General features: G+C 42.3%; 1 protein-coding gene and 1 pseudogene across 1 annotated transcript; one reads left to right on the top strand and one right to left on the bottom strand.

The window, feature by feature from the left end:
* LOC133363328 (uncharacterized) overlaps nucleotides 1–1,219 on the bottom strand; it is a 59,216-nt pseudogene extending 57,997 nt beyond the window's left edge.
* On the top strand, nucleotides 1,220–24,734 carry METAP2 (methionyl aminopeptidase 2). Its single transcript, XM_061639554.1, has 11 exons — nucleotides 1,220–1,544; nucleotides 4,495–4,599; nucleotides 9,262–9,327; nucleotides 11,164–11,266; nucleotides 15,049–15,210; nucleotides 17,400–17,581; nucleotides 17,663–17,757; nucleotides 17,858–17,954; nucleotides 18,244–18,347; nucleotides 19,757–19,872; nucleotides 23,603–24,734. Exons 1-11 carry the CDS (start codon nucleotides 1,382–1,384, stop codon nucleotides 23,853–23,855), a joined length of 1,446 nt encoding a protein of 481 aa, XP_061495538.1. The 5' UTR covers nucleotides 1,220–1,381; the 3' UTR covers nucleotides 23,856–24,734.

Below are 24,734 nucleotides of genomic sequence, written 5' to 3'. Positions count from 1 at the left end.
GCATGAGAGCACATTGGTGGACATAATGCATTTGTTTAGCTTTGTTTGGCTGTAATATTTTAATTTTATTAAAATTAAATGTTATTAACATTTCATAACTTAAGTGGCTCCCGATTCAGCTTTAATAGTGTTATGCATGATTAGCAATCCTGTTGGGGCCACACATTTTCATTCACATCAATAGATGTGATCATCCATTACATGAAAGGAGGATCAAGCGACCACTGGGGTATAGATATCAGCAGGTATCTGGGATATCTGCATCAGCAGATCACCTTTGCCAGATGGGGTAATTAGTAAATAACATACTACATTATTGTTTTTCATGTTGGCTAATGTATTCTTTTTCTTCTGCAAAAGAAAACCCATCCTTTCCACATTTATTTATGAAAATATATTTACTCTGCCTTTCTGCCCTAAGTGAACATCCAAAGCTTCTAACCAAATCCAGTAAGAATGACAACATACTAATATGATCAGAAAAACTATTTCTGTTGAAAGTCTTAGTGGACAGGAATGCTCTTAGCCTACTTTATTTATTTATTTATGATTAGATTTCTATCCCACCTTTCATCTCAAAGGAGCCCAGGGCAGCAATACTTAGCAGAGTACAGCTTGCAATGCTATTTCTCAGGAGGATTTAGAGCCATGATACCTCACATATTGAAATACTGTGTATTGTCAGGCACGAGAGCAAGTCCGTGAAGCGGTTTCTAAAAAATGTTCTGTAGTTTTTCAGATTAGTGATAGAAGCAAGCAAACAAACCAACCCATAGAGTCTTGTGGCAACTTAAAAATCTTAGCAAGTTTGTTGTAGCATCGTACATCATCTGATGGAATGGGTTCCTTCCAGTCCACGAACGCTTATGCAATAAAAAATGCGTCAGGTTGGAACCATGTCACAGTTACTTTGAAGAAAGACTCACTGAACTCAATGGGACTTACTTCTTAGTAGATAAGTATAGGAATGCACTGTTAGCCTTTAAGGTAACACGAAGCTCTTGGTTGGTTTTGCTGCAACAAATACGGGAAATTGTTCCCCCCCCCCTCTAAAAAAACCAAGCGTGAAGAAAGGAGGAGGCAGACAGATGCAGCTTTTAGAGAACCTCCGACTGATGAGAGTCTGTCGCCAAAACAATGTAACGCAACAATACGCATTTGGCGAGTCCTACGTCGATCTCTCGCGCACGCGCCTTCACACCAAATGTGCTCGCGGCTGCTCCCCTTCCATCCCACCCACCCTCTTGGTCCCGAGTCCTCCAAGTTTCCCGACGTGCCCCGGAGCTGAGCCATAGAGCAGCTGGGGCCTGAGCGGCTGTCCTTCTCTTCTCTCGCTGGATCTGTCGGCGGCAGTCGTGGGAGCGACGGCGGGCGCTGCAACATGGCGGGTGTGGAACAAGGGGGCAGTCCCGAGGAGGAGAAACACTTGAACGGAGAGCTGCTCTTGGATCCTGAGGAGAGAGAAGCCGCGGTTGGGCCTGGCGCTGACGAAGGCGCCAAGAAGAAGCGTAAGAAGAAGAAAAAGAGCAAAGGAGCCATCGCGGGTATGAGCTGAGTTGGGCAAGGCAGGAGGAGAGAGAGCTGGGGAGGCCGCGTCGGGGGGGGGGGGGAGGAGGCCGCGTCGGGGGGGGGGGGGAGGAGGCCGCGTCGGGGGGGGGGGAGGAGGCCGCGTCGGGGGGGGGAGGAGGCCGCGTCGGGGGGGGGAGGCCGGGGCAACCAAGGAAACAACTTCGTAGAAGGAGCGGGAACGAAATCTCCTCGGCGCTAGAACCTGAAGGGAAAGACGTATAGGGATGGGGGGACTTGGGTACGTCGACTGTGCAGGCAAACGTGAGGAAGGGGGTGCCTAGGGTGGGATTAGCTCCTCTTGCTTGTGCGGAAAGATGTTTAGTTGGTGCCCCTCCCCCCCGTGGGGGTTGTCAGGTTGTTCAATGGAGCCATGTTGGTCACTGCTGTGGGTGAAGTGTTTGGACAATGTTTTTCGGACGGGTTGGGGAAAGCGATAGGGTTGGATGTTCGACCGTCAAGCCAGTTATATCCCTTATAACCATAGGCCATCGCAGGCTATGATTTGTTGTTATGTGCCTTCAAGTCGATTACGACTTATGGCGACCCTATGAATCAGTGACCTCCAAGAGCATCTGTCATGAACCACCCTGTTCAGATCTTGTAAATTCAGGTCTGTGGCTTTCTTTAGGGAATCAATCCATCTCTTGTTTGGCCTTCCTCTTTTTCTACTCCCTTCTGTTTTTCCCAGCATTATTGTCTTTTCCAGTGAATCATGGCTTCTCATGATGTGTCCAAAGTATGATAACCTCAGTTTCATCATTTTAGCTTCTAATGATAGTTCTGGTTTAATTTGGTCTAACACCCAATGATTTGCCTTTTTTTGCAGTCCATGGTATGCGCAAAGCTCTCCTCCACCACATTTCAGATGAGGTTATTTTTCTCTTACCCACTTTTTTCACTGTCCAACTTTCACATGCATACATAGAGATCGGGAATACCATGGTCTGAATGATCCTCACTTTAGTGTTCAGTGATACATCTTTGCATTTGAGGACCTTTTCTAGTTCTCTCATAGCTGTCCTCCCTAGTCCTAGCCTTCTTCTGATTTCTTGACTTGTCTCCATTTTGGTTAATGACTGTGCGGAGGTATTGATAATCCTTGACAAGTTCAATGTCCTCATTGTCAACTTTAAAGTTACATAAATCTTCTGTTGTCATTACTTTGGTCTTTTTGATGTTCAGCTGTAGTCCTGCTTTTGTGCTTTCCTGTTTAACTTTTCATCAGCATTCGGTTCAAATCATTACTGGTTTCTGCTAGTAGTACAGTATCATCTGCATATCTTAAATTAATTGATATTTCTTCCTCCAATTTTCACATCTCCTTCACTTTGGTCCAATCCCACTTTCTGTATGATATATTCTGCATATAGATTAAACAAATAGGGTGATAAAATGCACCCCTGTCTCACACCCTTTCCGATTGGGAACCAATTGGTTTCTCTATATTCTGTCCTCACAGTAGCCTCTTGTCCAGAGTATAGCGTGCGCATCAGGGCAATCAGATGCTGTGGCACCCCCATTTCTTTTAAAGCATTCCGTAGTTTTTCATGATTTATACAGTAATCTATAAAGGACAGGGTGATTTTCTCCTGAAATTCCTTGCTCTGTTCCATTATCCAGCGTATGCTTGCGATATGATCTCTGGTGCCTCTTCCCTTTCTAAATCCAGCTTGGACATCTAGCATTTCTTGCTCCATATATGGTAAGAGCCTTTGTTTCTTGCTCCATATATGGTAAGAGCCTTTGTTGTAGAATCTTGAGCATCACTTTACTTACATGGGATATTAAGGCAATAGTTGGATAATTATTGCATTCCGTGGGATCCCCTTTCTTTGGAATTGGGATGTATATTGAACGCTTCCAGTCTGTGGGCCATTGTTTAGTTTTCCATATTTCTTGACAAATTTTAGTCAAAATGTGGACAGATTCAGTCTCAGTAACAACTCTAGCAACTCTATTGGTATGCCATCTGTTCCTGGTGATTTGTTTTTTTCCAAGTATTTTAAGAGCACCTTTCACCTCACATTCTAAAATTTCTGGTTCTTCATCATGCGGTTCCTCCATGAATGAATCTGTCATCCTGGCATTTCTTTTATAGAGTTCTTCAGTGTATTGCTTCCATCTTCTTTTTATTTCATCTCGGTCAGTCAGTGTGTGTTGATTATTCAACATCCCTACTCTTGGTTTAAATTTCCCTTTCAGGAACAGGGCTCTTGTTCCACCCTTTTTGTTGTATATGATTAGAGATCATTAAACTAGGAAGCAGATCGTGTTTGCCAAGGAGGATCTCTTTCGTGCGAGATCCCTGTCTTGGGGTTTGGGGTGGGGACATGCAGCTGAAGTTTTCTTGGGAAGTAGAAGGTGGATGGGTGTGCAGCTGTCACAGGTCGGGAAGAGAGATCTAGGAAAGTTAATAAACATAATACTGCATTTGATGGATAAATTTATATAGCGGGATTGCATGAAATTCATATGCAATGGGATATAGGCACGCTGCATTCACCATTATGTACTCTTATTGTATTGAACAAGTTTTCTAAAGTGGATGTCAGATCTCTCTACGAGAGGGAGAAAATATAGCGGAGACTTGGAAAGCAATTGTACCAGCCTACTTTTTTACAGGGCTGAAGATAAAAAAAATAAATAAATAGTTATAGATAGAGGGACTTAAGCTGTGGTTGCATAAGGCAGAAACAGTGGCTTTGCATGCTTTCAATAGAAAGAGCATCTGGTATCTGTCCAAGGGCTAGGGAGACAGAGTTTGGTTTATAGGATTACTTGAAAGAATTTCATAATTTATTTAGAATGCTAACACGGGGAGAGCATTGTAGAACTTAGAAAATAGAGGCACACAATTTTGAAAGGATCTTAACTTCGTTACTGGCATTTGCATTTTTCAAACTTACCTGCTTATTTTGCAAACAGGACAACAAGAAACTGAAAGAGAATCTGAGACAACACTTGACGAAGTGACAAAGCAGTTGGATAAACAAACACTGGAGGAAAAGGAAAAAGATGATGATGATGAAGGCAAGTATGATTTTACCCATCTCTCAATATCTAAAATATTAATGTATAAAATATTTGTAGATTACTTTAGTTAAGGGATTACTGGAGGTGGAAGAAGCTTCATGCTGAAGAAGTTTTATGATGTTGCTTGAAAATGTCACTTTTTAAAAAGGCAATTATCTAATACTTTGTTAATTGATTTTAAAAAGAGATCATATTATACTAAGCGATTATAACCTTGGAAGGAGCAAAGCTTATCAAGTAGTTCAAGATGAGAGATAGGAACCATATCAAAAGATAGCTGAGCACCTAGATTTTCCAGGTTTATGTAGAATAGGCTATCCACTACAGCACATAAATTGTGTTATATATTGAAGTTCCTCTTTGGAAAAGGTGATAGTGTATTGATGATAGCTTATAGAAGTTTGGCTAATTATTAGTACTTATAATTTAGCATCAGTCATCAGAAATGCATGCTTGAAAGTCATAGCTGGCCATATGTGTTTGTGAAATGATCTCTGAAAAGTTTCGTTCTAAACAAAACATCAGTCTTTTTCTGGTCATTTGCAGGAATTAAAGAAAATGCATCTTAATTTCTCAAAATCAGGAGTGGGGAACCTTTTTCAGCCTGAGGGCCACATTCCCTCCTGGGCAGACTTTCAAGGGCCACATGCCAGTGGTGGGGCCAGAGGCAAAAATGGGCAGAACAAGAAACGTAAATTTTAGCCTTCTACAGTAGGCTAGTTTCTACACACACAACCCTCTCTGTCCCCCATTCAGGCAAGTAAGAGGCACGATCAGAGTTAAGGAACACATTCCAGCCAGGTATAAATGGGCTTGAAGCAGGGCCAGCGAATAGTGTGGTCTGGGGAGAGGAGATGTGGCTTGGGGAAGGTTCTGAGGGCTAGATGCAGAGGGCTGAAGGACTACCTTTGCCCCCTCAGGCCTGAGGTTTTCCCACTCCTGCTCCAAAGTGACCATTTTAAGCTAGAGCAATGGTCCCCAAACTTTTTTTTTTTTTACACCAAAGACCACTTGAAAATTGTTGACAGTCTTGGCAGATCACTTAATGATTTTTCTGCCTGTTGGAGCAATTGTAATGCACTCACTAGGTGCTGTATGATTTTTAATTGTATTTTTATAGACAAAACAGGATAGATTTTTTAAAAAAGTAACACCACAGAAAATCAGCACTATGGTTCCTTATATGTTGTTTTAAGGGGCACATCACATTTGCAGAAATAGTGGGTACATACCTGGACAGTGCATGCACTCACTTGAAAACAATGGGTGCATATAACACACAGAATACACATCATTTAAAAATATAGCTCTTCCATATTAAGAGGTTAATCATGGATTGTTGTCATGTCTGAATTGACCATGATTTGTGATCGGTTTGAAAACAAGAACTGAAGACCAATGTTTGAAAGGTTTTCAAAAGATGGTTTTCTACTGTGCCTGAAGTGGCACATGTATGAGCACATGTAGTGCATAGGCATATCAGTCCCTTTATTTCTGATGTTCAGATGTGAGTACTGTTGCTTATTTAGGCAAAATGGCAACATGCATGCACAAGAGAGAGATATTGGGAGGTTTGGGGAAAACGATTTCTTAAAAAAGTCACTGATGTAGAAAAAAACACAAGAGGTGAAAAGTGTGAGGGGAGGTTCCTTAACTTGCTGAGTATTAAGCATCACCAGTGAGCATGGAATGCTGACTGACGTTTGTGGGGGAACAGAAAAAGAAAGGAAAAAACACAATGCAGGGCATGGCTGGCTGAAACACTGAACAGGAATGTACCACACTGCAATATTTTGTTGCAGGTTCCGCTTGTGCTTACTGCTTTCCATAATGTGTATCTCCATATGCTTCACAACATGCAGGAACCAGCACACATGCCAAACTCCAAATTTCTGATGGCATAAATACATGTAGTAAGTTGCTGGCACCTCATTGAAATTGGTAGAACATCAAAATGAAGATGACTGTGGTTACAGTCATGGATAAACTTTGTGCCTCAACAGTTTGTACTTAAGGATCTGGCTTGTTGTTGTTATGTGCCTTAAAGTCAATTTCAATTTATGGCGACCCTATGAATCAGCAACTTCCAATAGTATCTATTATAAACCACCCTGTTCAGATCTTGTAAGTTGAGGTCTGTGGCTTCCTTTATATAATGGTTCTTCATCATACGGTCCCTCCATAAATGCATCTGTCATCCTTGCATCTCTTTTATAGAGTTCTTCAGTGTATTGCTTCCATCTTCCTTTATTTCATCTCGGCCAGTCAGTGTGTCCCCTGTTGATTATTCAATATCCCTACTCTTGGTTTAAATTTCCCTTTAATTTCCCTAATCTTTTGGAATAGGGCTACCTTTTTTGTTGTCCTCTTCTATTTCTATACAATATAGTTCTCTTTGTTCCTACGTAGTGCTTGCTGTATTATTGCATTTAGGGTTCTAACCGTGTTTCTGTTTCCTTTTGCTTTTCCTTTCCTTCTTTCTTTAACCATTTTAAGAGTTTCTTCAGTCATCCATTAAGGTCTTTCTCTCTTTTTAACTAGAGGTATTGCCTTTTTGCATTCTTCCCTGATAATGTCTCTGACTTCAATCCGTAGTTCTTCTGGTTCTCTATAAACTAAGTTTAAAGCCCCAAATCTGTTCCTTATTTGAACTTTATATTCTTCTGGGATGTTATTTAAATTGTATTTTGGTACTATGATTGTTTTGTTCTTCTTCTTTAGCTTTACTCTGATTTTCGATATTACCAGTTCATGATCTGTACTGCAGTCTGCTCCTGGTCTTGTTTTCGCAGAAAGTATGGAACTTCTCCATCTTCTGCTACCAATTTTATAATCAATTTGATTTCTATATAGACCACTTGGTGATGTCCACATGCACAGGCGGGCCCCGCTTACACAGCGGGTTCCATTCCGGACCCCCACTGTAAAGCGGAAATCGCTGTAAAGCGGAACCCCATTCACTATAATGGGCTGCGTCGCGCGAAAATGGCACGAAAACAGTGCAAAAGAGCAAAAAATACCTTTAGAAATGAAAATGAAAGCCACCGCATCAGCGGAAAGCCTTAAAGCAGAACCCTACTGTACAGTTGTCTTTTCGGTTGCGGAAAAAATGTATTTGCAAGACACAAATTATTGGCTTCACAGAATTCAAGAAGTCTTTCTACTGCTTCATTTCTGTCTCCTATGCCTCATTTCCCCACAATTTCTAGTTCTTCTCTGCTCCCTACTTTTGCATTCCACTCCCCTGTGATTATCACCACATCTTGTTCTGGTGTGTGATCAATTTCTTCCTGTACTTCTGCATAAAATCTCTCCAATTCCTTTTCTTCTGTGTTTGCCGTTGGAGCATAGACTTGGATGATGGTCATGTTAATAGGTTTCCCATTAAATCCCATTGATAAAACTCGCTCAGACCTTGCGTTATATAGTTCCTACTTGCTTTTGCTACATCACTTCTTACTATTAAAGCAACCCTGTTTCTTCTTAATTTCTCATTTCCTGCATAAAATATTTTGTAGTTGCCTGACTGAAAGTGGCCCATTCCCGTCCATTTTAATTCACTCACACCACATATTGTAATGTTGATGCATTCCATTTCTTGCTTGACAATTTTTAACTTTCCTTGGTTCATGCTTCTCACATTCCATGTTCCTGTTGTGTATGTTGTACAACTCCGAACTCTCGTATCTGTGCACATCAGCCTCTGGGCTTCCATTTGGCTTTGACCCAGCTGCATCATTAGTCACAGCGCTACTCGTACTTGTCCTTTGTTCTTTGCCAGTAGCTTGGTGAGTGCCTTCTGACCTGGGGGTCTCATCTTCCAGCACTATCTCATGTTGCATTTTGGATACTCTGTTCATAGGGTTTTCATGGTAAGAGGTATTCAGAGGTGGTTTACCATTGCCTTCCTCTGAGTTTGGATGCATCTTCGTCTGGTGTCTCAGCTTTGACCATTTCGCCTTGGGTGCCCCTGCTAGGAGTCTAGCCTCTTGGTCTAGACTCCTGATGGCATTGCTCTCAGCTTCTTTGACACTCTCAAATGCCCTCACCACATTAAAGTGTGCATCCTAGAGGAGGATCTGGCAGTGTTCTATTAAAACACAAAGAAATATTTTCTTTGAGAGTGTTCATGTGATTGTCCTGGATATCCACTCATTCTGCTGAATGATGCAAGGTTGAGCAGGCATGAATATATGATGGTTAGGAGAAGGTTTTATAGGGGAAGCCAGCGGACCGTACAATAAGAACTCAACTCTACTATTATTTGCATGGTATGTTGTGGATGCATCATGCTAAATTGTGGAGAAGGTTTCTGCAAAATATGGGCAGGACAGCGTCATACTTTGCAACCCTCTTCTCAGCACAGTGTGATGTGATCTCATTGCACAAGATCCGCAGGGTTTGTGGAAAACGTCTGCAGTATCTGTATCTCCAACTCAACCCACTTCTGGAAGAAGGCCCTGTGCAAGCGTGAAGTTATCTCAGCATGCAGTTTGGGCGGGTCCAGTCAGGCTGTTGTAATATGTAGCTTTGTTCTGGCTTTTAGCCAAGCCTCTTGACCCCATTTTTCCTCTTGCAACTGTAGAATGATGTTCATAAGTGTTAGGGCTATTTTCAAAAGCTATTTTTTATAAATTCATAAAAGTTTGTCTTCTGCAGATGGTGAAGGTGAAGGTGATGGTGCTGCAGGAAAGAAGAAGAAGAAGAAGAAAAAGAAGAAAGGACGTAGGTGTTTTTATGATTGTATTGTGTGAATTTTATTTCTGTTCATCTCATGTAGCTGAAGCATATGTATAATACTGCTGTATGCAGAGTAAGACCATATGTCTATCTTGCTTAGTATTGTCTACTTCAGGAGTAGCTAACCTGTGGTCCAAGGGCTGCATTGAGCTCAGCAAGTTGTAGGAAGTGGCCCACCAACCTCCATAGTTATGTTGAGTGTGGAGATTGGGAGATAAAGCCCTTTGCCCGCTGTTTAGAAATGAAGAGTAAAAGGCAACATTTGCCCACCTCCTCATCCTAGTGATGGGGTAGGGATGAGATTGGGGTGGAGAGTGGGAGGTTCCTGTGTGTGTATGTGTGTGAGAGAGAGCACAATGGGTTGTATCCAGCTAAGTTAGAATAGACCCATTGAAATTAAAGAAGATAAGCTAGTAGACTATGAATAATGGATGCAACCTTGTGTGTATGTGTGCGTGCACATAAGTTTATGCTGGCCACACCCATCACTAACATGATTGACTGTCAATGTGGATGATGGACAAAAAAGTTTAGCCACCCTGGTCTAGTAACTGGCAGTGGAGTGCTCTTTCCCAGCCCCATCCCATGAGATCTATTAACTGTACCAGGTGCTAAGCAGCATACAAAGCATATGCTTTTCCACTGAGCTTTGATCCCTTTATTGTATATATGATTGATTCAAATTATTTTTTTTAGCCCCCTTAAAAAATAGCTGTCCCCTCCCCAAAAATTCCATGCCATCTGCCAAATGACAACTTTTTTACAGAAAGCAGTTATAATGGAGTTGTATTGCACTGGAGAGGACACGGGCACATAGTAACTGTTAGTCCTTTGGCCACTGGGTAGGTTCATGCTGAATTTGTTCTCCTCTCCTAGATAGTCCACCAGCCAGTGGATGGGACAAACTGTTCTTCATCATTCACATTACAGAGCAGGGTTGTGGAACCTGTGGCCCTCCAGATGTAGTTGGACTGTCACTCCTATCTTCCCTGGCCTTTGACCATGCTGGCTGGGGAGAGCTGCAGTCTATCAACATCTGGAGACCTACAGGTTCCCCATTCTTGTTGTATAACGTCAAGACAACTGTTAGTTATGATATATGTTTAGTGAAACGTTCATAAATGTGATGAGCATAGCATAAATACAGATGAAAACTTGTTACTCCCTTAGAATTTTGCATGCACCCCCCCCCAAACTGCAAGTTCCTTGAAGTCTGTTCATGGTATTATTCTGTAATGATTATTCTAAAATGTACATTCTACTTTTTCGCCCCCACTCTTTTAGAAACCTGCACTGATTTCTGAAGGGGGTGTTGGCATACAACCATGAGGGTTTTTTTTAAAAAAAATAACTTGACAAATGAGTATAGTCAGAGAGCATGTTAAATTTTATAATGACAACTGTCCATATTATATTATATTGTATTGTATATAATACTGAAACCTCAAGCACTCTAGTGTATGCAGTGTACAAGAGTTTTAATTTTTAAAAGGCAAATTAGGCTTAATGGTTTGCAAAGAACATTTATATAGATGTAGTTTTGGTAAATAAGGGCATTTGGCATGTACACAGATATAGTTGTGAAACTGATTATTGTTATGCACAAGCCAGGTTTTTTGGCTAAGACTGACTCAGCACTGCAACTGTAAAGGCACCCTGAGAACTGGCTCAATTATTTGAGGGTATCCTGGCATGTTTCTGTTTCAGATGTGAGCCCAAGCAGGAGGCAAGATTTTTTAAAACTGTAAATGCAGTCGTGTTGAAAATTATAGAACTTCACATGCGTTGTAAGAGATTCACATTCTGCATTTCACCCACCAGCTAAAGTCCAGACAGATCCTCCATCTATTCCAATATGTGATTTATTTACGAATGGAATATTTCCAAAAGGTGAAGAGTGTGAGTATCCAACAACACAAGATGGGTATGTATCTTGTTTAAAGTTTTTTAAATGTACAGAGCAGTACATTGACAAATTATTTTTTGTAGACTCACCTAATTGCCTTTTGTTCAAAAGTCTCTCTTTCCTTGCCCATGAGCCAGATTATTATCCAGTGCACTCTACTATATTCTGCTACTTTGAGGGTCATTTTAATTGGAAGTGAATGAACTTTAGAGCATTCCCATCTATACATTTCTGTATATTTTTGCATCTGCATAGTTTGTTGGTTGATGATCTTAGGAAGAATGTAGCTATGCTTCTTGAGCTGGGACCACTTCTATATATGAATAGCAAATCATATATGACAGTGACTTTGCCAGCAAACTATACTTGAACATGGGTCTAAATTGGAGGAACATTGGAGGAAGCACTTTGAATCCAAGACACTTCCTCCAACTCCCTGAGCTGCACAAGGAAGTTCCAGAAGAACTCCCTAGTGCAACTGATCCCAGCTGATTGTTGGATCTTCAGTTGTTGGTGCTTGAGAGAACCCTGCACGATTGGCTGATTGTCAATGCCTGCAATGTCAGCTGATAGTCAGGGCTTCAAAACACCTTGCAAAGGGCTTGGCAGGCTCAGCTGATCAGATGTGCCTGTGAACCCTTTTCAGCCCAGTTTTGCTTTTACCTGTCCCATACCTGATGTCACATATACTGTCTGGTGTAGGACAGGTGGATGTGGCTTGGCTAAAATGGCCTGGTGAGATTCCCCTCCCCTGAGATACATTAAAGCCTAGTCTACACTCTCAGCAGAATAAGGTGGTAGAATAGTGAAGTGATAGAGTGGATTATATTGTTTTGAACTGTAGGTGGGATTGTACTGCTTTTGAATGCTCCCATGTAAACAACCCCTAGAAGTAAAACTGCAAAGCAAGGGGAGAAGCTTGCTGTCTGATGTACTAGCATTCCACTTAGTAGATAGCTTTTTATAACAGAGGATTATTTAAAAACATGACCCTTTCTATGTGCACTTTTGAGTGGTACAATCTACTATACTATACCAGCTATTGCATGTGTGCAGGCACATTTAAAATTGAGAGGGGCATGTGCACAGGAGCTCCGGACACTTGAATTTTTCCTTCTTAAAAGGTGACCTGACTACGTTTCTAAACTTGTTCCTTATATTCCCCAAAGTTAGAGTCTGAGGCTAGGATTCAAGCTTTTTCATGGTAGATATGGTGTACGTGCAGTATTTCTCCTTCAGTGTCATTTTTTAAAAGCTTTCATACCAATTTCTAATATTCATAGTTTAAATAGCCTTTTGAAGTAGTTTGTGATAGCATATAAGATAAATTGGCAACAAGCATTGATTGTGTTCCCCTCTGAAACGTAATCATAGTGAGTTAGTTAAAGATTAATAACGAGTGATTGTATGTAATCTGAAGCATATAAGGATCAAATAAGGAACAGATTTGAGGCTTTAAACTTAGTTGACAGAGAACCAGAAGAACTCTGGAGTGAATTTGCATGTTTATTGAGTTCAGTGGGATTTACTCCCATACAGTCATGCTTAGGATAGGTAAAACTGACCATTGGGGGGGGAGGAGAAGAGGGAGGTAGTTAGGGCTGGAGTGGGCAGGGGAGGAAGAAGAAGGAAGAGGGGAGGGGAGGGAGAAGGGAAGGAGGAGAAAGGCAGGTCAGATCATTTGCATGCTTATTGAGTGCAATGGGATTTACACCCATGCAATCATGGTTAGGATAGGTAAAACTGACCATGGGGGAGGGGAGAGGAGAGGGGAGGGGGAAGTGAGGGGAGGGGGAAGGAGGGGATGGGGAGGGGCGAAGGAAGTGGGTGGGAAGGGGCAAAAGGGATCTGATGGGAGGGAGGAGGAGGGGAGGGCAGGTTTCATAATTTGCATGCTCATTAAGTTCAAAGGGGTTTACTTCTGTGCAATCATGCTTAAGATAAATAAAGCTGACCATAGGGGAGGGGAAGGGGGGGAGTGGATTGGAAGGGGATAGAGGAGGGGAGGGGGGGCAAAGGAAGGGAGAGGGGAGGAGCAAGTGGGAACGGATAGGAGGGGAGGGCAGGTTTGATCACTTGCATGCTTTTGATTTCAATCAGATTTACTCCTGTTCAATCATGTTTTGGATAGGTGAAACTGATCTGGAGGAGGGAGGGGGAGGACAGGGAGGGGAGAGGGAGGGGAAGAGATTGGGTGGGGATTGGGCAGAGGGGTAGCCCGTTTCCTTTCCAAAAGGAAAACATTGTGAACAGTATTATTGTTTATCAGCGTTTCCCCCACCTTTTTATTCTACAGCAGGTACATGTAGCCTCCCAACCAAATTGAAACCAAAGCTGTCCCTGGCCACATCCACACCAGACTGTTATTTCACTTTAGGCAGTCATGGCTTCTCCCAAAGAATCCTAGCAAGTGTAGTTAGTGAACGGTGCTGAGAATTGCTAGGAGAGGCCTTGTTCCCCTCACAGAGCTTCAATCAGAGCGGCCAACCAGGGCTGGCACCAGGCGTGCCAGGGCCCTTGGGCACCAGCTTGCCCCAATGCGCATGCATACACATGCACGCACACACCCCACCCACCTGTCTCTTCTGTGTTTTGCGGCTGTGCACGCTGGGCTGCCATTAACCAAGATGGTGGCCATGGTTCATCTAAGGGGCTGAAGCTACCTCCGCCACCATCTTGGTTGATGGCATACATGCGTGCTACATGCACGCATCCCTGCCATCAACCAAGATGGTGGCAGGGGCATCAGCACTTTAGGGAAACCTCGGCTGCCATCTTGGTTAATGGCAACCCTGCACTTACAGCCCACATAGCCACAAAATACAAGAGAGACAGGTAAGTGGAGCCAGTGAATGGGTGGGCAGCTGGGAAGCTCTCTCCCTGCAATCCGCAGCAGTACAAGGGGAGTGCTACTCCTCCCCCACCCTATTGAGGGGCCCCTGTGGCCCTCAACCAGAGCCTGATCTGGCCGCCCTTTAGCACCGGCCCTGAGGCTAACTGTTAAACCACTCCAGCCACTGGAGGTCTGTCAGGGGAATAGGAGTCTCCTCTCAGCACCATTCACAGACTACACTTCCCAAGATTCTTTGGGGGAAGCCATGACTGTCCCAAGTGAAATAAAGGTCTGGTGTGGGTGTGGCCCCCTGATTAGCCAAACCAAGCAGCTGTGAGTCTGGCTTTTAGAACACTGACAGTTGGTTCTTACTGAGCATGCCCGGGCTTATCATTGACTCCAATGTTAAATGTCTTACATTAATTAAAAATGGGCCAGGCATTCTTTTAACTTTTAAACTGCAGAAGATGAAGATCAGAGTATGGGGCAAGGTCAGTCATAGGATTACAGGTACTCTGTGAACGTGACTGATTTTTAATTAATTTTAACAAATTATGAGAACTGTTGAGAGAAAAAACTCCAACAGAGGTCTTTTTTCCCCTTTCTCTACTCTTTGAACTTTGATTCTCTCTGACTGTTTTGTGAATCGCCAGGAAAACTTAGAGGGTTGTTAAGGAAGCGTTTCTGGGTTCAGGACTAAGTTTTGTAAGGTTTAGTTTTGAAATGAGCTTATAGGAAGCATCAGAATGGCATGGGGGGTATTTTCAATTTAACATTGTGGAATGTGAGAAATCCATGCTGGCTTTAGTATACAGCCAGTCTTATGGTTGTATAATTAAAATAGTTTTCCTATTGCGTATATCTGTGCTTATTTAGTGAACCAATACAAGCATTTCCTTGTCTAGTTTGGATTACATGCTATGATGACGCAAGTCTCCTTGACTGTCCTTGTTTTCCAATATTAAAGGCGAACTGCTGCGTGGAGAACCACAAGTGATGAAAAGAAAGCACTTGATCAAGCAAGTGAAGAGATTTGGAATGATTTCAGAGAGGCTGCTGAAGCACACAGACAAGTGAGGAAATATGTTATGAGCTGGATCAAACCTGGAATGACAATGATAGAAATCTGGTGAGAATGGAAGATTATAGGAGTTTTTTTATTAAGGGAGTGCTACCCAAGAGTCTGTATTCATAGATTTAATTGGATGTGCTGGGCATAGACATTAGACGTAGTGTTTCAGTATATCAGCTTAGTCCCACACAGTTTTCATTGCCATTGGTGGTGATTGCATATATTGCTTCTTTTGAGGCTGTGGGGAAAGTAGCTGGCATATTTATTTATTTATTAATTTTTTATACCGCCCCACTAGCATAGCTCTCTGGGTGGTGAACAACAAAGCAATACAAGTATATACAATAAAATCCAATAAAACATACAGCAGAGTACAGAGAATGAAAGATCTAAAAACAATTAACATCACCCTTTAAAACTAAATTAAGTTAAATTAAAAGCCCTGGAAAAGAGGAAGGTTTTAACCTGGCGCCGAAAAGACAACAGCGTCAGCGCCAGGCGCACCTCATCAGGGAGACTGTTCCACAGTTCGGGGGCCACCACAGAGAAGGCCCTAGTTCTTGTTACCACCCTCCGAGCCTCTCTGTGGGTCGGAGCTCGGAGGAGGGCCTTCGATGTGGAACGCAGTGTACGGGCAGGTTCATATTGTGAGAGGCATTCCAACAGGTATTGTGGTCTCGCGCCATATAAGGATTTATAGGTCAAAACCAGCACTTTGAATCTGGCCCGGAAGCAAATTGGAAGCCAGTGCAAGCGGGCCAGAACAGGTGTTATGTGTTCGGACCGCTTGGTCCTTGTTATCAATCTGGCAGCCACATTTTGCACGAGCTGTAGCTTCCGAACTGTCTTCAGAGGCAGCCCTACGTAGAGCGCATTGCAGTAATCCAGTCGCGAGGTTACCAGAGCATGTACCACTGATGTGAGGTTGTCCCCGCTCAGATAGGGACGTAGCTGGGCTACCAACCGAAGATGGTAGAACGCATTCCGTGCCACTGAGGCTACTTGAGCCTCCAGTGACAGGGAAGGATCTAAAAGAACTCCCAGACTACGAACCCGCTCCTTTAGGGGGAGTGTAACCCCATCCAGGACAGGGTATATATCCACCGTCTGATCAGAGAAACCCCGCACCAACAGCATCTCAGTCTTGTCTGGATTGAGTCTCAGTTTGTTAGCTCTCATCCAGTCCATTATCGAGGTCAGGCAACGGTTCAGCACATCGACAGCCTCACCTGAGGAAGATGAAAAGGAGAAGTAGAGTTGCGTGTCATCAGCATACTGATGACAACGCACTCCAAAACTCCTGATGACCGCACCCAATGGCTTCATGTAGATGTTGAAAAGCATGGGAGACAAGACCGACCCTTGCAGGACTCCACATTGGAGAACCCACGGTGTTGAGCAATGTTCCCCAAGCACTACCTTCTGGAGACGACCCGCCAAGTAGGAGCAGAACCACTGCCAGGCAGTACCACCAACTCCCAACTCTGCGAGCCTCTCCAGAAGGATACCATGGTCGATGGTATCAAAAGCCGCTGAGAGATCAAGGAGAATCAACAGAGTTACACTCCCTCTGTCCCTCTCCCGACATAGGTCATCATACAGGGCGACCAAGGCTGTCTCGGTGCCGAAACCAGGTCTGAAACCCGATTGAAATGGATCTAGATAATCGGTTTCATCCAATAGCGCCTGGAGCTGGCCAGCAACCACTCGTTCCAAGATCTTGCCCAGGAATGGAACATGTGCTACTGGTCTGTAGCTGTTGAAATTATCTGGGTCCAAGGAAGGTTTTTTCAGAAGTGGTCTCACTGCCGCCTCTTTCAGAGGGCCAGGGACCACTCCCTCTCGTAAAGAGGCATTTATCACCTCCCTGGCCCAACTAGCTGTTCCATCCCTGCTAGTTTTTATTAGCCAAGAGGGGCAAGGATCCAGTATCGAAGTGGTTGCACGTACCTGTCCAAGCACCTTGTCCACGTCCTCGAGCTGCACGAACTGAAACTCATCCATATGAGTTGCTACAAAGCTGATAAAGTATGATATAACTGCAGATCATGGTACTTCCTCAGTTTTTATATATTACATTCTTGGGGTAACAAATATCTTCTGTTCTAACAATATTGCCAGTAGTAATGGATAGCAAAAGGAGAAAAATGAATTGTTTGGAATTTTTAAAACCTATCATCGAGGCAACTAAACAAAGCTGTTGGAAAACAAATTCTTTCATGTAATGAAGACCTTTGCTTTCCTAGCGAAAAACTAGAAGACTGTTCACGGAAGTTGATCAAAGAGAATGGCTTAGATGCTGGGCTTGCATTTCCCACGGGGTGTTCTCTGAATAACTGTGCAGCCCACTACACCCCTAATGCTGGGGATCCAACTGTATTGCAATATGATGATATCTGCAAGATAGATTTTGGAACACATGTTAGTGGTGAGTTTTCTCTTGCTTACTATGCATTTAGATAATTTAGTTGAAGGCAAATTATTTTATCTAATTTATATCTAATTTCAGGTCGTATCATTGACTGTGCTTTTACTGTCACATTCAATCCAAAATATGACAGGCTGTTACAAGCTGTAAAAGATGCAACTAATACTGGAATAAAGGTATACTCACAAGGGGAAGTGTAACTTTAGCTCTTGCCTAAATACTTCGTGAGAGATAATTTTTACTTTCAGTTTCAATCTCTCTTATCTGTGTGTACAGTGCGCTGGAATAGATGTTCGTCTTTGTGATGTTGGTGAGGCTATTCAAGAAGTTATGGAATCTTACGAAGTTGAAATTGATGGCAAAACATATCAAGGTAAATTCCCCCGTCTAGTACACATGGTAGTCTTAATTCAAAACTGTGTGTGTGTATTGTACAGACTGATATAAATATCCCATTTGTTTGACTGCTGATTACTGTTGCTGGCCATGAGGAAAACATTTTAAGACCTAGCAAGCTTTTTAAAAGTTTTTGACTTTTGTATTCAGCAGCATTTTCAGGAATTTCATAGTCTTTTGGTTTTAAAAAACATTTTTATTATAGAAAGGTTAATTCTTCTAGCTAACTACAAGCATTTTTTATAGTGCTTTGTATTCTGTTACAGTGAAACCAATTCGCAATCTGAATGGACACTCTATTGGACCATACAGGATACATGCAGGCAAAACTGTTCCCATTGTGAAAGGAGGAGAGGCAACAAGAATGGAAGTAAGCAAATTATTCTTACACTTCAATCCTCTGTACTCAGAAGTCTCGGAGCTCAAAGGGCCTTACACTCACTGAAGTATATGCATAGGGTTAGGCTGTTAATGTTTACAATTGGACTGCCAAACTTTGCACGGCTTTGGCTTGAGATTCAGTTTTTCTCCCTCAAATGAAGGCTTTTTAGTTTGTAGTACTAAAATCTTGAAACTTGGAAGCATGTGTCTGCCGCTTACAATGGAATGTGAATATGTATGTGATACTCATAGTTGGCATTATTTCTGTTAAAATTAAAAAGAACAGTATACTTATCCAAGGCATAGAGAACATTTCCTTTGTTTTTCCAAGTAATTAATAATGCCCCATCCCCCCATTTAATCTTGTATTTAGAAGCTAATAAATGTACCGTTTTTAAAAAATGGGAAGCGAACTTCTCAGCTAGGAAAAGTAGAAAATCTAGCTGTTTGGTTGAGATGACAAAAGTAGGCAGTAGGGTTAATGTACTTCTTGATAGATCTTCTCATGATCTGCGATAACTTTCACACCATCCTGTCCTAGTACATGCCTGTCCAGAAATAGGCCATAGCTCATGGAAATTTATTCTGAAAATGTGCTGCTTTCCTTATTCTTATTCACAAGAAGTAAGCCAACTGGGTTGTCACTGCCCTACTTGCTGGTGGTATTCTCATATAGTATGCCACTTTAGCTCCCAGGTGTAACCACAGAATGAAGGCTTATGACTTTCTACTGTTGAAATGAAGCAGGTCTAGCCTTATCTGCTGCCTGTGTGGGAGACCACCTAGGAACATGGGAACCTGCCTATGCTGAGTCCATCTAGCTCAGTATTGTCTGCACTGACTGGCAGTGGTTTTCCAGGGTTTCAGGCAGGGTTCTCCCCCGGCTCCACTTGGAGATGGTGGGGATTGAACCTGGAATCTTTTGCTTGCAAAGCAGATACTGTACCACTGAGCTACGACCCATCCCCATATGTAAGCCAGTCTGAATCCCTGGAAAATAAAGAGTAGGTCTATAAATGAAATATTCACTATATTAGACTAGTTATTCCTAGTACTTTGGATTAAGTTGTTCATTAAACCTGATTGAACAGTGTCTGACTAAGGAAGTATCTCCCGCACAGCATTGAAAATCTTTGATTTAGAGGAAGGGAATAGATTGATTATATTTCATGGGCATGCCTACATTTATAGTTATGAGAAATTCCAGAGAGGAAACTGTGTTACTCAGCAGTAGCAAAATAGTGTTGTGGAACCTTTGAAGAATAGCAAATATATTGCTTCATTGGCTTGTGTTGGTCAGAGTCCACTTTGTCAAATGCAAACAAATATAATTCTTCAATTAATTCTCAGCATGCACTCTAGTGTGCTTATCTAGTATGTCTATCTGTTTAATTCTAGGAGGGAGAAGTATATGCTATAGAAACCTTTGGCAGCACAGGAAAAGGCGTTGTTCATGATGATATGGAATGTTCTCATTATATGAAGAACTTTGATGTTGGACATGTGCCAATAAGGTTAGTCCTGCTTGTATTATATGGACAAAGATGTCACTTCGTACTATGGAAAGGAATATATTGGCTAATTCAGAACTTGAAAAGAAGAATGGTAAGTAAACTGCTTACATGAAATATACTCTAGATGTACTTGTGAACCAAAAATAACTTTTAGAGCCATTTATCCAGTTCCTTTTTAAAGTTACTTGCTCTGTGTGAGTGGTAAATAAAAAGGTGCATCTATGTCTGTAACTGGTGGGAAACCTGTGGCCCTTCAGATGTTGCTGGTCTACCACTCCATCATCTCTGACATTGGTTATGATGGCGGGAGCTGACACAACATCCGGAGGGCCACAGGTTCCCCATCCCTTGTCAATAACATAGTGGCTACATTTGGAAGCCATACAAAAATATGGATTAGCAAGGCATGCACAGTTTTTGCTTCCTCCTGGACATGCATACTTCTCCTGCACAACTGGACGCTTTCACTTCTACCCTTGGTTAACACAGTGGTTTGTTTCAAAACAGCCAACTTAAAAATGTTGAAGCTTTGTTTAAACCAATAATAATTAATATTAACCACAGTTCTGTTTGGATGACACAACAAACTGTAGCTAACCAAAAGCATAAGTGAAAGCTTTCAAGTTCCTTGTCCTGGCTGCGTAGGAGTAGGAAAGAAGCAGGGAGAGGATGTGAGGGGAGGGAAGGCTTGTCTGTATCTTGCTAAACCGTAATTTAGTGCAGCTGTCCACACTCTGGTGCCCTCCCAGATGTTGTTAAACTCTCATCTCCCTTCAGCCCCAGCCTACATGGCCAATGCCCAGGGATAATGAAAGTCAGAATCATAGAATCGTAGAGTTGGAAGGGGGCTATAAGGCCATCAAGTCTAGCAACAGCTGCAAGGCACCATATTGGGGAAGGTTAGTTTTGCATGTTGTCCAAATGCAGCCAATACTAGGAATAGCTTTAAATTACTGTGGTTTAACATTTGTGATTTCAAAATGTTATATGCAGGTATGTTGTTATACTTGTTATATGCAAGTATGGCATCTTAAATACCTTGAATCATTCTTTGTTAGCAGTGGTGAATTAAATGGCGCATGGGCTAGATCTCAAATTATCTGCAGTGGCAGGGACAACAGTGCTGAACGAGGCAACTCTCAAAACATTTTGAACCTTGTCATTGATAGCAGGTTGGAGCACTCCAGAAACAGGGGTGCTCTGAACTTCTCCAATGAAGGGAAGTGCTGGTCTGGTAAGAGTGTGGGGTGTATTTTCTTTCTCATCTCAGTGCTGGACTGGGCATAGAGGCTCTTTTCAGTGCTGTGCAAGTAAGGAAAATCCTTTCTCCCTCCCTGCTCCTTGAAGGGTTGGCCAATAGCAAATTTAGTCCTTAGGTCAGAACAGGTTAGCCCACCCATTTTTATATGCTTATTGTTATTTGAAAGCAAAGCTCACGCTCTGGAAAGGTTTTCCCTAAGAAACAAGGTATGCACAAACAGTGATGTAATTTCAGTGCATGCCAAAAACGTTTTTGTTTGCCATAGTTTTGTTGGCTACTGATGCCAGTTGTTAATGGGATTTTAAGGATATTTTTAATGTCAGTATTTTAATGATTTTGATTTATTCTGCACCACCTCAGTGGCATACCTAGCGGATCATTTTTAACACCCCCCTCTATATGACAAAATTATTTTAAATAATAATCATAAAATGAAACGAATAATAATAATGACCAGAAAAGAAACGGAGACAGTGAAAATTTTATTTTATTGAACTTCGTATATATAATCATGCCAGTAAAAAAAAAAAAAAAATTACAGTACAAATAAGGAAAAAAAATAATGGATTAATACTTTTTAATTAATTAATGTATTTTTTGAAAAAAGGGACAACATGTATACAGGCATACCCCGCTTTACGTCGCTTCACTTAACGTCGCCTCACCATAACGTACATGCTCCATATGACCCCATACCCCACTTAACATTCGCTCGCTTTGCAATAACGTACACTTTATTGGCATGACGACGCTGCCATCTAGTGGTGATTGCGTGCAGTACAAGTGAAGACAATTTCTTCACTTAAAGTTTATTTTCGCTTAAAGTATACTCTCCAGTCCCATTGCGAACGTTAAAGCGGGGTATGCCTGTACCTACATATTGAAAAATTTGAGGTGTGACCAGTGGGGTATGCACTTACCAACCCTCTGTCATCCATGCATTATGGCATGTATACAGTTTGCTGATACATAAATATCGATGGCTAGAAGTGACACTTAAAATGGCCTCCAAAGGTGCATTTATGCCCTCACATACACACCGAATGTCCACATTGGTCTATATACCTGCGTGCACACACACACCGGTACAAGTACAAAGCCCCTCGTGTCCACATCCACAGTGCCGGCACCCTGACTGAGCTGAGAGATGATCGCCCAGTCCACAAACGCACCTGCACAAAGTTTGTGATCTCTTCCCACATGCAAAAAGAGGCAGGCCAAGGGTGTGTTGCCCCCGTGGCTGTGTTCAATGCCACATGCCTGGAAGTTAGCTTCACGCATCCACATATCTGGGCATTCACCTGTCCGCACATGTCTTCCAGCTTGCTGCCTGCTGGAGAGCCCTCCTTTCCTGCTTGCTGCCGTCTCTGGGACGCACGGTGGTGGGAGAGGGCAGGCACCTCTGAGAGCTCCGCTGGCTCCAGGGAGCTCCTCCGGTGCAAAGGCACTGATCTCTCCCCCCCAATGGCCGCCCCTTGAGCTGGGCATGCTGGACCCCGGGCACCCCTCACTGGCTTGCCTGCCGGCTGTGTCTCCTCTGCCTGCCAGCACCAAGAGCCGCGCTCTGCCTCCTGCACAGCCTGCCTGCGCCTCTCCAGCTGAGCCCCGAGCATTAACTGCTTCAGTGCCAGCCTGCTCCAAAGAGCTTGCAAGGGGGAGGGCTGGTCCAGGAGGGCGCAAGGGGCACTGCCCTACTGGCCCCCGCCTGCCAGCCGGCCTTCTTCCCTGCCTCTGTCTCTTCCTCCCCGCTCATCTCGGGGTTGCCCCCAGCAGGGAGGAGGGAAACCCAGGATGAGCTGCTATGCCTGCCATTGGGTCTGGCTCTGGCATTATCTGACAATGCACCCCCTTATTGCCTGCATCCTGGGCAGGTCGCTCCCACCGCTCCGCCCTTGGTACGCCACTGCACCACTTTGAGATGCCTGCATAAAAGGTATTGCACAAATGGAAATAATAAAAAAATGTTGGCATCTTACAGAGATTTCTCAGTGGGGCCTTATGAAGCCCAAGCTTACCTGCCTTAAAAATGTTCTCTGGTATAGCATTACCCTTCAGCAAAGAAACTTTTAAAATACATTTTATTGATAAGAGGATTTTTAATAAAGGGAAATGTATTTATACTCCCAATTGATCAGTGAGAAGTGATGAGTTTTCAGTTGTTAGTAACCTAAAACTTTTTTGTTTTAACTGAAAATATTGTTAAAATATTGTTTAACTGGAAATATTGTTAATGTAAAGAACATTGCTTCTCTTTTCCATAACCAGAAACTTGGGAGATGGTAGGAAAACATTATGCCCTGAATCTTAAATTTCAATCGATGAGTTAAGGCTAAAGTCCTGAATGCTTTTACAAAGGAATAAGCTTTTTTGAACACAATAGGACTTACTCTGAGTAAACGTGCATAGGATTGCACAGTATCTGTCTGATCAGCATTTCTTCTTGCTCATTTAGTGCACTCTTTCTCCTAGGCTTCCAAGAGCAAAACACTTGCTGAATGTTATCAATGAAAACTTTGGCACTCTTGCCTTCTGTCGCAGATGGCTAGATCGTCTGGGAGAAAGTAAATATCTAATGGCTCTGAAGAACCTGTGTGACTTGGGTATAGTGGATCCATACCCTCCCCTATGTGATATTAAAGGCTCATATACAGCACAGTTTGAGCATACCATATTATTGCGTCCAACATGCAAAGAAGTTGTCAGCAGAGGAGATGACTATTAAAACTTCAAGACTATGTACTCTGTTGGAACACATTATGCCAGAATAAATTTGCAATCTGTTTTAACAGTGGACGCCATGTGATAACTTTCCATGTTCGGAAAGAGAGGAATTTAATCAAAGGCAAGTTCTTTAATGTAACTAACAAAGGAAAAAACACCTTTTGGGGCCTCTAGAGTATTTCAGGTTACTTCTATTTTTCTTTGAGGGAATATATGCTATAAAGCGCAATTTTCAGTTTGGAATGTTATACATTTTGTTTGAATATTTCTGAAAGAAGGCTTTTCAAATATTTATATTACCATATTCCTACTTGAATGCTTTGAAATGACTACATCTGATTTCTGCACCTAAGTCGTCTCTGGTATTGCCTTTTAAACTTCCTGGAAACCATTTTGTAAAATAATAAAGACAGATTTACAGATCTAACACCAAATATGGTTTTTTTAAGTGTTAAAAGTACTAGGCAGCAGTACACTGGAAGAAAACCTGCCCTATTAAATCTTGTTTTAGAAATACTATTTCTATATTTACTTACACTGGACATCAACAGAAGGCATGCTCTACTCTTCTGATGGTTTGTCTTCCTATATAGCATGAGTCTTGCCTCCCTTTGGGTCATGAAGTTACCAACTTTCTGGAATGTATCTGCCCTCAGCTGTGGGATTACTATGGTCTAGATTGCATAGCTTGCTAGGTTCTTTCTGTGAATGGGGAAATTAGAGTTCATATTCTACTCATCTTTCTGCCATTCCTTTATGATAAATGCACTAATTAATTTAACATTTGAAACTTTAGTTATGACACTTATTTAAATGACAATGCAAATACTCCATTTATCAAAACTTGGATATTCATTGTGTTCAGATACTGGATTATATT

This window comes from Rhineura floridana, chromosome 8 (assembly GCF_030035675.1).
Source record: "Rhineura floridana isolate rRhiFlo1 chromosome 8, rRhiFlo1.hap2, whole genome shotgun sequence".
Classification (NCBI taxonomy): Eukaryota; Metazoa; Chordata; class Lepidosauria; order Squamata; family Rhineuridae; genus Rhineura; species Rhineura floridana.
Note: the sequence above shows the minus strand (reverse complement) of the source record. Positions and strands in the feature narration are given on the sequence as shown.

Coding starts and splice junctions, on each gene's coding strand:
- METAP2 (XM_061639554.1), top strand. CDS start 1,382: ATGGCGGGTGTGGAACAAGGGGGCAGTCCCGAGGAGGAGAAACACTTG. Junction 17,758..17,857: donor CAACTAATACTGGAATAAAG/GTATACTCACAA, acceptor CTGTGTGTACAG/TGCGCTGGAATAGATGTTCG. Junction 17,955..18,243: donor TGATGGCAAAACATATCAAG/GTAAATTCCCCC, acceptor ATTCTGTTACAG/TGAAACCAATTCGCAATCTG.